The sequence below is a fragment of the Coregonus clupeaformis genome, chromosome 11 (assembly GCF_020615455.1).
Source record: "Coregonus clupeaformis isolate EN_2021a chromosome 11, ASM2061545v1, whole genome shotgun sequence".
NCBI classification, from domain to species: Eukaryota; Metazoa; Chordata; class Actinopteri; order Salmoniformes; family Salmonidae; genus Coregonus; species Coregonus clupeaformis.
The window spans coordinates 13,812,856-13,825,915 of record NC_059202.1 but is presented as its reverse complement, the minus strand read 5'-3'; the positions used below and the strand labels follow the sequence as shown (position 1 = coordinate 13,825,915).

General features: G+C 44.7%; 1 protein-coding gene across 1 annotated transcript; it reads left to right on the top strand.

Moving 5' to 3' along the window:
• The first annotated feature begins 2,232 nt into the window (after positions 1 to 2,232).
• LOC121577452 (cholesterol 25-hydroxylase-like protein 1, member 1) lies at positions 2,233 to 3,099 on the top strand. Its single transcript, XM_041891206.1, has one exon. It carries the CDS (start codon positions 2,233 to 2,235, stop codon positions 3,097 to 3,099), a length of 867 nt encoding a protein of 288 aa, XP_041747140.1.
• The last annotated feature ends 9,961 nt before the right edge of the window (positions 3,100 to 13,060 follow it).

Sequence of the window (13,060 nt, the reverse complement as noted above, 5' to 3'; positions counted from 1 at the left end):
GATGTCTGCTCCTGGGCACGCTGCTTGGTCCATTGTTGGTGGGATCTTCTGTCACTATCGTTGAGAGACGGGTCAGACCAAGGTGCAGCGTGGTATGCGAACATGTTTATTTAACTCAAATAAACATACAACGTGAAGTCCAAGACTATACACAATACAAGCCTACACACGGAACAAGATCCCACAAACATAGTAGGCAACTGGGCTACCTAAGTATTAATCCCCAATCAGAGACAACGAGCAACAGCTGTCTCTGATTGGTATCACACCCGGCCAAACATAGAAAACCAATACCTAGATTCTAAACATAGAAAACATCACATAGATTCACACACCCTGACTCAACATACAAGAGTTCCATACGTCAGGGCGTGACACAAGCATAAATTGGCTTTTAGACACGAGCACTTTGTACACCAAAATGGCAGTCGGAACCGGTCCAGAACAGCTCTACGTCCCCCAAATAGGGAATTTGACCACGGGACTGGGTTAGAATAGCTGTGTCAGTGGTTTTCTCCCTTGGGCCCCTGACCTTAATTAAGTAGCACAACAAAACAGATGATTAGGTAAGATTACATAAAAGATTAGGCTACATAAGATGTTCAGGTAAGATTACATAAGATTGGAATCTTTGACTGAAAGTTCTTAGTTCACTAATCTTCAAAAATACATTTTAAGACCACATGGTAAAGAAACGGATGGAAAATAACAGATTTCATGGACTCTGAACTAATTGTATTGCATGATATTGAGAATCAAAATAATGATTATTGACAATAATAATATGCCATTTAGCAGACGCTTTTATCCAAAGCGACTTACAGTCATGCATGCATGGATCGAACCCACTACCTTGGCGTTACAAGCGTCGTGCTCTACCAGCTGAGCTACAGAGGACCAGATATGTAATGTTCATTAATGGTGTGGTGTTGTAGATATTATTCATTTAATAAATTATACTGATTAAGATGCCTTGCAATTTTGTTTTAACTTGTGATAGGTAACATGCATAATTAGCTCATAACTCAAGCAGGGACCAACAGATCTGTATCTGGTACAATATGACTTACCGTTTTGAATAAGCTGATTAACTGGTCTGGGGTAAACTGCAAGTGGGAGGACGGTGCTGCAGGTGGGCCGTTCCACGAAAAGAGTGCCTTTTTGATATTTTAAGTAGAAATTGTGCACCAATATTGAATTTTAAAAGTCTGTTATATTAAATAAAGTGGCATTTAATATAGACCACATGTAAAATGCAATACATCTAAATTTGTATATAAATAAAGACTTGCTAATGTCCCTCTGTGCACCGTCTGTGACCTAGGAAGATTTTAACCCACTTAACCCCAAAATTTCTCTAACTTTTCAACATCATTGTAAAGCCGTAGTTATTTTGTTGCTCTGACAAAGTCATTTAAAATATATATATATTTAATGTGATTAGTGTGATTCATGTGATTCCTTTCTGTCTGTCCCTCATTTTAAGGTTAACCCTGTTATATGTACTGAACTCTCATTTTAATATGGTGAAACTATTCATTTTAAAATATATTTTTTTAAAGAAACATTTCATATCTAATAATCAAATCATAGTGTAAGAGCAGGTGAGCTGGTTCTACTCTTTTTGGCAATTTTCTGGTGTTTTGGGGTGGAAAACTGAGCGGGTTGAGCATAACAAGTCAACCCTGTTACCCATAGATAGACAGGGTAGACATTTTCTAACAATAACATTTATTTTGTGAACCTTGCATTCAATTCCCCCTCCTTGTTGCACACAATAAACTTCCATTTCCCCTGTCACAAGGGGATTTATGGCTGATTTAAGATTAAGTTGTCAATCCTGTTACTTTATTTGACACTTACTATAGTATTTTTATTTATTTAACCTCTTGAGATGGGAAAATTTGTTTTTTATTAATTTGAACATTTGTTCTTTATGACAGAATGTTAAAATTAGGTGAAATATATATATTTAAGTTACACTACCCAAAAGGTACTCAATTGGTGGAACGACCCAGGAACCAACTTAAACTGTTCAGTGTTGAAATCTTTGTGTGTTCTGGTGGATTTTGTTAATCTTCCGGAAAAGGACTTATTGTTGAAATTGGCTCTTGTTAGGGAACAATCTGCTGTCTCATTGACGTGAGAGCAATGGCCTTAGCTAAGCACTATATAAAGGGAGAATGTCTTCTTCTCTGCACATTACAACCACAGGCATCCAGAGTCACCAGGATGTTGAACATCACCAAGGTTCAGTTTACTTTGCAGCTTCATACCTTTTCCAGATCCTCAGACAGGCTTTTGCAGCCTCTATGGGACTATTTCCTTTTCAACCACTACTCCCTCATCTCCTCTCCCTTCTTCCCTGTCATACTCTGCTTCTCCAGTTACTTCTTCTCCAGTCTCCCCTTTGCTGTACTAGACCTCCTGGGAGATAAGGTCCCCTCCATTCACCGCTACAAGATCCAGCAAGAGAGACGTACAACCATTAGGATGATGGCAAAGAGCTTCGGAAGGGCTGTATATAACCACTTGATCTTTGTTCTGCCTGCTGTGCTGATTCAGACCTGCTTTATGCCTTCAGCGGTGCTGCCTACCAGTGCTCCAACTGTGGTAGAGGTGCTCATTGATGGACTGGCTGCCCTTCTTCTTTTTGACACCCAGTACTTTATGTGGCACTTCGTGCACCACAAGCATCCACAACTGTATCGGTGGATCCATGCCATCCACCATGAATACATGGCACCCTTCTCCTGGTCCACCCAGCAAATCAGCATTCCAGAACTGATAACAGTGGGATTCTGGAGCAACCTGGACCCCATCCTGTTGAAATGCCACCCTTTTACCATCTGGTGCGTCACCATCTTTAGTATCTGGATGTCAGTGGAGGACCACATAGGCTATGACCTGCCATGGGGTCTTAACCACCTGGTACCATTTGGTCTGTTAGGAGGAGCACCAGCGCATGACATGCACCACCAGAAACCCAACAGTAACTATGCACCTTTCTTCAGCCACTGGGACAGAATTTTTGGGACTGCCATCCTGGCAGGGAAGATAACTGAGAAAAAAATTGTTTTATTCACTGGAAATATGTAAATAGGAAAATTCAATATAATTATTATTACTTTCATGCTTACTTTTTATTGTTTACTGTGCATTGTTCATTAGAATAAAATATGTCTTTGTTTTTATTAATTTGTCATTGTGAAACATCAATTGTATTAAAATGTACTAAACTTTTACACAAGTGCAATGTTTGAACATTTTCAAAATGAATTAAGTATAGTAATGGTTAGAATTAGAGCAAAAGTAATGGTCCTTAGTAGTAATACATAGTAAAAAGATACAACTAGACAGCCATTTGCCCTAGAGGATGGCAGCAAACCATCATTTTTAAGCTTTTGTTTGCCTTGTCTGATTAAGTAAATACAATTTTAAAAAATGATTCTACACAATGCAGCATTAGTTTACTATTTCTTAAACAACACAAACATACTTTCAGTCTTTGAAGAGCTACAGCTTATTAAGGATCTTCCTGTTTTCCTCTGGCTAGTAGGGTCTTTCCAATCAACAAATCTGTTTGTTTGCCAGGGTCAAGTTGAGTCAAGAGTCAAGTTTGAAGTACAGGGCAAGGAAATGTTAGAGCCAATTAGAGAAATGTGCCGTTAATCCATAGCTATGTGACAGAACTTGGTAAAATCAAAAATCTAATATGATAAAATAATTTGGTAAACTGGCATAGGTCTTCGGGTGATCTAATAGACAGTTCCAAAACGTCCAAATAAATGGATCACACTACATTAATTAATAAGGTCAGAAGAATATAGAAGAATGTATTATGGCATCCTGTTACTCTAGCCTACACCATTCTCAGATCACCTTGGTCCTGGAGGGGAAGCCTTTGCCAAGATAATCCATCCACCTGACAGGTGTGGCATATCAAGAAGCTGATTAAACAGCATGATCATTACACTGGTGCACCTTGTGCTGGGGACAATAAAAGGCCACTAAAATGTGCAGTTATGTCATACAACACAATGCCATAGATTTTGGCATGCTGACTGCAGGAATGTCCACCAGAGCTGTTGCCAGAGAATTGAATGTTCATTTATCTACCATAAAACACCTCCAATGTCGTTTTAGAGAATTTGGCAGTACGTACAACCAGACAATGTGTATGGTATGGCGTCGTGTGGGTGAGCGGTTTGCTGATGTCAATGTTGTGATTAGAGTGCCCCATGGTGGCGGCGAGGTTATGGTATGGGCAGGCAAAAGCTACGGACAACGAACACAATTGCATTTTATCGATGGCAATTTGAATCCACAGAGATACCGTGACGAGATCCTGAGGCCCATTGTCGTGCCATTCATCCGCCGCCATCACCTCATGTTTCAGCATGATAATGCATGGCCTCATGTTGCAAGGATCTGTACACAATTCCTGCAAGCTGAAAAATGTCCCAGTTCTTCCATGGCCTGCACATTCACCAGACATGTCACTCATTGAGCATGTTTGGGATGCTCTGGATCGACGTGTACGACAGCGTGTTCCAGTTCCCGCCAATATCCAGCAACTTCGCATAGCCATTGAAGATGAGTGGGACAACATTCCACAGGCCACAATCAACGGCCTGATCAACTCTCTGCGAAGGAGATGTGTCGCGCTGCATGAGGCAAATGGTGGTCACACCAAATACTGACTGGTTTTCTGATCCCATGCCCCTACCATTTTTTTAAGGTATCTGTGACCAACAGATGCATATCTGTATTCCCAGCCATGTGAAATCCATAGATTAATTAATGAATTTATTGTAATTGACTGATTTCCTTATATGAACTGTAAATCTGTCACGATCGTCATAATGAGTGGACCAAGGCGCAGCGTGATATGCGTACATCTCTTTAATAGTGTACTTAGCAACACGATACAAATAACAAAACAACAAAACGAAACGTGAAGTCCTCGGTCATACACAAACCTACACGGAACAAGATCCCACGAATCACAAGTGCACAAAAGGCTGCCTAAGTATGGTTCCCAATCAGAGACAACAAGCAACAGCTGATTCTCGTTGCCTCTGATTGAGAACCACCCCGGCCAACATAGAAACACATAACCTAGAACAGAACATAGGAAACAAAACATAGACACTACACAAAGAAACGAACACCCTGGCTCAACATACAAGAGTCCCCAGAGCCAGGGCGTGACAAAATCAGTAAAATCTTTTAAATTGTTGCATGTTGCGTTTATATTTTTGTTCAGTATATAAAGTGATCTGTGCATTTGAACAACAGCATAAATACACATATTTCACTTTTGCATGTCAAAAATTGAATGACCACTGCTGCACATGCTGCCTATTGAACAGATTAGATTAAACTATTTGGAACGAGCAGCCAGCTCACAAAAGAACAAGTGCACCAGGATATCTAGCTAACATAATGTCACAAAGCACGATGCGCAAGCCAGGTAACTTTCATTCTGAAATAACTTAATATTTCAGAGTTAGTCAGATATTAGTTTGGAAGTAGTTGTCTGGTTTATCAGGTCCCAGGCTCCCATGACTGTTATGATTATTTATTTACAATTTCATTACAATTAGCTTTTTGCTTTAGTGGCAAAAGTACCTGATAGAGCAGATCTAAGCTGTGTTTGAATACCCATACTAACATACTGTATACATTTACATTTACGTCATTTAGCAGACACTCTTATCCAGAGCGACTTACAAATTGTTGCATTCACCTTATACTACATACTTAATGAGTATATACTACATACTATATACTATTAGTTCATTTTAGTATACTATAAACAAATGGTATTCTTTCAGTTGAGTGTACTAGCGCTTTGCCTGTCTACCGGAAGTTGTTGCTGTTGATATGCAACTTCTTGCTAGCTTGTTAGCATGACAAATTACTAGCTAGACATCTTATGACTTCATTAACAATGTCCATTGAGAACGCACAATGACTATACCACTTAGCTAAGAATGACGTGAATAATGAAGTCAATAAACGTTGCGTAGTTAGTTAGATAGCATATTTCGTCGGACTTCAACTGCATAATTTCCACAATTTTCTTCAAATCTGAAAATGTTGTGAAGCCAAGCCCATTTACTGGAGAATTGCTTTATGGGCCCTAAAAGCACCGAAAAAGTGTCCAATGCTTCTATACTTCGAATTTTGGCGAATGTAGTACGACATCAAGGAACTTTTGGCATACTAACTATATTCATACTATGACCCATAAGCATACGACATACTCCATTTACGTCACAAATGGTATGGTTAGTGCGGTTAGTATGAGTATTCGAACACAGCTCTAGTCTCACCTGCGGAAGTAAGCCATCTGGCGCGAGCACTGAGGTATAGTAAGAACGGGCGCGAGAGACTCATTGGGAGGAGACTAGAGCAGACCCAGAAGTTCTGACTGAATGGACACACATTTGAGCCCCCCAGGATGGTCCATTTACTTTGTGCTGTTATAATTTATGCTATGAAGTCCTGCGATTTCATTGGGGCAGTTCCCCCTCATAGCAAATAGCTGGCAAAACAATCAAAGCAATAGGGCGGATTCGATTATGCTGAGCTGCGGGGCACCAGTCTATGGCTCGTGACGTGAGAAGGTAAAAGCAGTGAGGGAGGAGCGCCCTTCTCAAATCGAAAAGTAATCTGCGCCGCTCGGTGATGTTGTCAACAAGGAAGCATGGTGCATCGTCCAGAAACAAACTAGTTTTCATTGGGAAGGCAGATAAAGCGTTTTTATATAAAGCAAACACTTTTGCATGTGTAAACACAGAATTCTACTGATTATCAGCAGCGGGCCTCCACTTAGGGCGTTAGGGGTGGCGCCCCACTTGTCATTGTACTTTATTTTTTATAATATTTGTATAAAAAAAAGATTTATATAAATACTTTTTCCCCTCATCAATCTACATACAATACCCTATAATGACAAAGCAAAAACAGGTATTTAGAAACGTTAGAACATTTATAAAAATATACAACTGAAACATCACATTTTCATAAGTATTCAGACCCATAGCTTGGCACACCTGTATGCACAGCCACGAGCTGCCCAGAGACACAAGCCTACCAGACGAGCTAAATCACTTCTATGCTCGCTTCGAGGCAAGCAACACTAAAGCATGCATGAGAGCATCAGTTGTTCCAGATGACTATGTGATCAAGCTCTCTGTGTCACGATCGTCATATGGAACAGACCAAGGCGCAGCGTGATGAACAAACATACTTTAATTAGTTAAAGTTTAAACACAATACCAAAACAAGAAACGACTCGTGACGTCCAACGGTATCAATGACCGAACACGGAACAAAAACCCACAAACACAAAGGGAAAACAGACAGTTTAAATATGGCTCCCAATCAGAGACAACCAGCCAACAGCTGACACTCGTTGCCTCTGATTGGGAGTCACTCAGGCAAACATAGAATTAAACACAACAGAATTACCAACATAGAAATACACACATAGAATGAACACACCCTGGCTCAACATAATGAGTCCCAGAGCCAGGGTGTGACAGTACTCCTAAAGGCGCGGACTGCGACCGCGCCTCAACTAAACAAAACAGGGGAGGGCTGGGCGGGCATACCTCCTCGGCGGCGGTTCTGGCTCCGGCCTTGACCACCACCCTCCAATACACCCCCCATAGCGCCCCTGGTCCAGTCTGGCCCCGCCGGCTGGAGCCGAACTGGACTTAGCAGGAGCGGTTAGCTTCAGCTCCATAGTGGAGCAGTTGACCGGTACCTTACCAGGCACCGGTGACCCAGGCACGGGTTGTGCTGGACTGACGACGCGCACCCCTGGCTTGGTGCGTGGAGGAGGAACGGGCCTTACCAGGCTGACGACGCGCACCCCTGGCTTGGTGCGTGGAGCAGGGACTGGCCTTACCAGGCTGACGACTCGCACCCCTGGCTTGGTGCGTGGAGGAGGGACGGGCCTTACCAGGCTGACGACTCGCACCCCTGGCTTGGTGCGAGTGGCAGGAACAGGCCGGGCCGGGCTGGCGACGCGCACCGTAGACTTGGTGCGAGTGGCAGGAACAGGCCGGGCCGGGCTGGCGACGCGCACCGTATACTTGGTGCGAGTGGCAGGAACAGGCCGGGCCGGGCTGGCGATGCGCACCGTATACTTGGTGCGAGTGGCAGGAACAGGCCGGGCCGGGCTGGCGACGCGCACCGTATACTTGGTGCGCAGTGGCAGGAACAGGCCGGGCCGGCTGGCGACGCGCACCGTATACTTGGTGCGAGTGGCAGTAAAAGGCCGGGCCGGGCTGGCGACGCGCACCGTATACTTGGTGCGAGTGGCAGGAACAGGCCGGGCCGGGCTGGCGACGCGCACCGTATACTTGGTGCGTGGAGCAGGGATAGGCCGGGCTGGGCTGTCGACGCACACCGTAGGCTTGGTGCGTGGAGCAGGGACTGGCCGGACTGGGCTGGCGACGCACACCGTAGGCTTGGTGCGTGGAGCAGGGACAGGCCGGACCGGGCTGGCGACGCACACCGTAGGCTTGGTGCATGGAGCAGGGACTGGCCGGACTGGGCTGGCGACGCACACCGTAGGCTTGGTGCGTGGAGCAGGGACAGGCCGAACCGGGCTGTGGAGATGGATAGGAGCCCTGGAGTGAAGAGCGGCCACAACCCGTCCTGGCTGAATGCCTACCCTCACACACTCTGTGTGAGGCATCCGCACAGGACGTACAGGGCGGTGTATCCGTAACCTGGTGGCCTCCAGAATCCGCCCCTTTTTTGCCTCCGTCAGCCCCGTCGTCCATGCCGTGTGCCCCCCCCCTAAAGATTTTCTGGGGTTGCCTCTCGACCGCCCGACGACGACCCTGATCACGCCGTTGCTCCTCTCTACGGCGCGCCTCCACCGTCTCTTCTCCCGGCGCTTCCTCCCATGTCCAGCCCAAGAGCTGCCCCTGGACACGCTGCTTGGTCGTTGCATGGGGGGTTTTTCTGTCACGATCGTCATATGGAACAGACCAAGGCGCAGCGTGATGAACAAACATACTTTAATTAGTTAAAGTTTAAACACAATACCAAAACAAGAAACGACTCGTGACGTCCAACGGTATCAATGACCGAACACGGAACAAAAACCCACAAACACAAAGGGAAAACAGACAGTTTAAATATGGCTCCCAATCAGAGACAACCAGCCAACAGCTGACACTCGTTGCCTCTGATTGGGAGTCACTCAGGCAAACATAGAATTAAACACAACAGAATTACCAACATAGAAATATACACATAGAATGAACACACCCTGGCTCAACATAATGAGTCCCAGAGCCAGGGTGTGACACTCTGTAGCCGATGTGAGTAAGACTTTTAAGCAGGTCAACGTTCACAAGGGCCGCAGGGCCAGACGGATTACCAGGACGTGTACTCCGAGCATGCGCTGACCAACTGGCAAGTGTCTTCACTGACATTTTCAACATGAACCTGACTGAGTCTGTAATACCAACATGTTTCAAGCAGACCACCATAGTCCCTGTGCCCAAGAACACTAAGATAACCTGCCTAAATGACTACCGACCCGTAGCACTCAAAGTCTGTAGCTATGAAGTGCTTTGAAAGGCTGGTCATGGCTCACATCAACACCATTATCCCAGAAACCCTAGACCCACTCCAATTTGCATACCGCCCCAACAGATCCACAGATGATGCAATCTCCATTGCAGTCCACACTGCCCTTTCCCACCTGGACAAGAGGAACAGCTTCGTGAGAATGCTATTCATTGACTACAGCTCAGCGTTCAACACCATAGTGCCCTCAAAGCTCATCACTAAGCTAAGGACCCTGGGACTAAACACCTCCCTCTGCAACTGGATCCTGGACTTCCTGACGGGCCGCCTCCAGATGGTAAGGGTAACAACACATCTGCCACGCTGATCCTCAACACGGGGGCCCCTCAGGGGTGCGTGCTCAGTCCCCTCCTGTACTCCCTGTTCACCCATGACTGCATGGCCAGGCACGACTCCAACACCATCATTAAGTTTGCCGACAACACAACAGTGGTAGGCCTGATCACCGACAGTGATGAGACAGCCTATAGGGAGGAGGTCAGAGACCTGGTCGTGTGGTGCCAGGATAACAACCTCTCCCTCAATGTGATCAAGACAAAGGAGATGATTGTGGACTATAGGACAAAAAAGAGGACTGAGCACTCCCCCATTCTCATCGACGGGGCTGTAGTGGAACAGGTTGAGAGCTTCAAGTTCCTTGGTGTCCACATCACCAACAAACTATCATGGTCCAAACACACCAAGACAGTCGTGAAGAGGGCACGACAAAGCCTATTCCCCCTCAGGAGACTGAAAAGATACAGTACATCACTGGGGCCAAGCTTCCTGCCATCCAGGACCTCTATACCAGGCGGTATCAGAGGAAGGCCCTAAAAACTATCAAAGACTCCAGCCACCCTAGTCATAGACTGTTCTCTCTGCTACCGCACGGCAAGTGGTACCGGAGCGCCAAGTCTAGGTCCAAAAGGGTTCTTAAAAGCTTCTATCCCCAAGCCATAAGACTCCTGAACAGCTAATCATGGCTATCCACCCCCCTTTTACGCTGCTTCTACTCTGTTTATTATTTATGCATAGTCACTTTAACTCTACCCACATGTACAGTTGAAGTCGGAAGTTTACATACACCTTAGCCAAATACATTTAAACTCAGTTTTTCACAATTCCTGACATTTAATCCTAGTAGAAATTCCCTTTCTTAGGTCAGTTAGGATCACCACTTTCTTTTAAGAATGTGAAATGTCAGAATAATAGTAGAGATAATGATTTATTTCAGCTTTTATTTATTTCATCACATTCCCAGTGTGTCAGAAGTTTACATACACTCAATTAGTGTTTGGTAGCATTGCCTTTAAATTGTTTAACTTGGGTCAAACATTTCGGGTAGCCTTCCACAAGCTTCCCACAATAAGTTGGGTGAATTTTGGCCCATTACTCCAGACAGAGCTGGTGTAACTGAGTCAGGTTTGTAGCCCTCCTTGCTCGCACACACTTTTTCAGTTCTGCCCACAAATGTTCTATAGGATTCAGGTCAGGGCTTTGTGATGGTCACTCCAATACCTTGACTTTGTTGTCCTTAAGCCATTTTGCCACAACTTTGGAAGTATGCTTGGGGTCATTGTCCATTTGGAAGACCCATTTGCGACCAAGCTTTAACTTCCTGACTGATGTCTTGAGATGTTGCTTCAATATATCCACATAACTGTCCTTCCTCATGATGCCATCTATTTTGTGAAGTGCACCAGTCCCTCCTGCAGCAAAGTACCCCCACAGCATGATGCTGCCACCCCCGTGCTTCACGGTTGGGATGGTGTTCTTCGGCTTGCAAGCCTACCCCTTTTTCCTCCAAACATAACGATGGTCATTATGGCCAAACAGTTCTATTTTTGTTTCATCAGACCAGACACATTTCTCCAAAAAGTACGATCGTTGTCCCCATGTGCAGTTGCAAACCGTAGTCTGTCTTTTTTATGGCGGTTTTGGAGCAGTGGCTTCTTCCCTTCCCTTTCAGGTTATGTCGATATAGGACTTGTTTTACTGTTTCCTCCAGCATCTTCACAAGGTCCTTTGCTGTTGTTCTGGGATTGATTTGCACTTTTTGCACAAAAGTACGTTAATCTCTAGGAGACAGAACGCATCTCCTTCCTGAGCGGTATGACGGCTGCGTGGTCCCATGGTGTTTATACTTGCGTACTATTGTTTGTACAGATGAACGTGGTACCTTCAGGCGTTTGGAAATTGCTCCCAAGGATGAACCAGACTTGTGGAGGTCTACAATTTTTTCCCTGAGTTCCTGGCTGATTTCTTTTGATTTTCCCATGATGTCAAGAAAAGAGGCACTGAGTTTGAAGGTAGGCCTTGAAATACATCCACAGGTACAGCTCCTATTGACTCAAATGATGTCAATTAGCCTATCAGAAGCTTCTAAAGCCATGACATCATTTTCTGGAATTTTCCAAGCTGTTTAATGGCACAGTCAACTTAGTGTATGTAAACTTCTGACCCACTGGAATTGTGATACAGTGAATTATAAGTGAAATAATCTGTCTGTAAACAATTGTTGGAAAAATTACTTGTGTCATGCACAACGTAGATGTCCTAACCGACTTGCCAAAACTATAGTTTGTTAACAATAAATTTGTGGAGTGGTTGAAAAACAAGTTTTAATGACTCCAACCTAAGTGTATGTAAACTTCCGACTTCAACTGTATATATATATATATATATATATATATATATATATATATATATTGTGATGTCACGAGAGGCTGTGTCCTGGAGGGACGTTACATCCCCCTGAGGTGGCTGCAAACCCAGACAGCTATGGCTCCATCTGCTGGTATGGTCGGGAACTCCACCCCTCTATGGCCAATCTTCCCACGCAGCTGAAACAAATGAGGAGCTGATGAGCTGAAGGTTTGGGAAGGGAAGAGACACAGTCTCCAACCTGGGCTCTCGGGAGGACAAGAGTGCTGCACGTCCACTTCCATGAGGAATATAAGGATTTGGAGATACTTACCTTTGGGAAATACTCACCTTTGGATATATGCACCTGTGGAAATACGTGTGGGACATTTGGAAGGACGTTTTGCTGGGTTGGCCACTAGCTGCAACGTGGAAGACAGTAAGACTGGGGAAAAGTTATTTGAGCGAGGGAGAGTTATGATTTTGGATGTGGAAGAGACATCCCTGAACTGTTAACCCTTAAGAGCCACCAGAGAACAGTATTGTGTTATACTTTCGTTAGTTTCCCAAGACCTTTAATAAAATCCTTGTTTTGGTTGAACCTGGTCTCCTTGCACTACTTGAGCAATCCCGCTGAAAGCTGTGTAGCCTCTCGTGACATCACAGATGGTGGAGAATACGGGCACGCTCAAGCGTTAATAGTGCATGTCAGAGGAGGATACCGAAGGTTTGATCACCCAGTTTTCCAAGTTGGCCGTAGGCTCCCCGCCGACTGAAATGGAGGACATATTGAAAGCCCTTGTTGCTGGCCAGC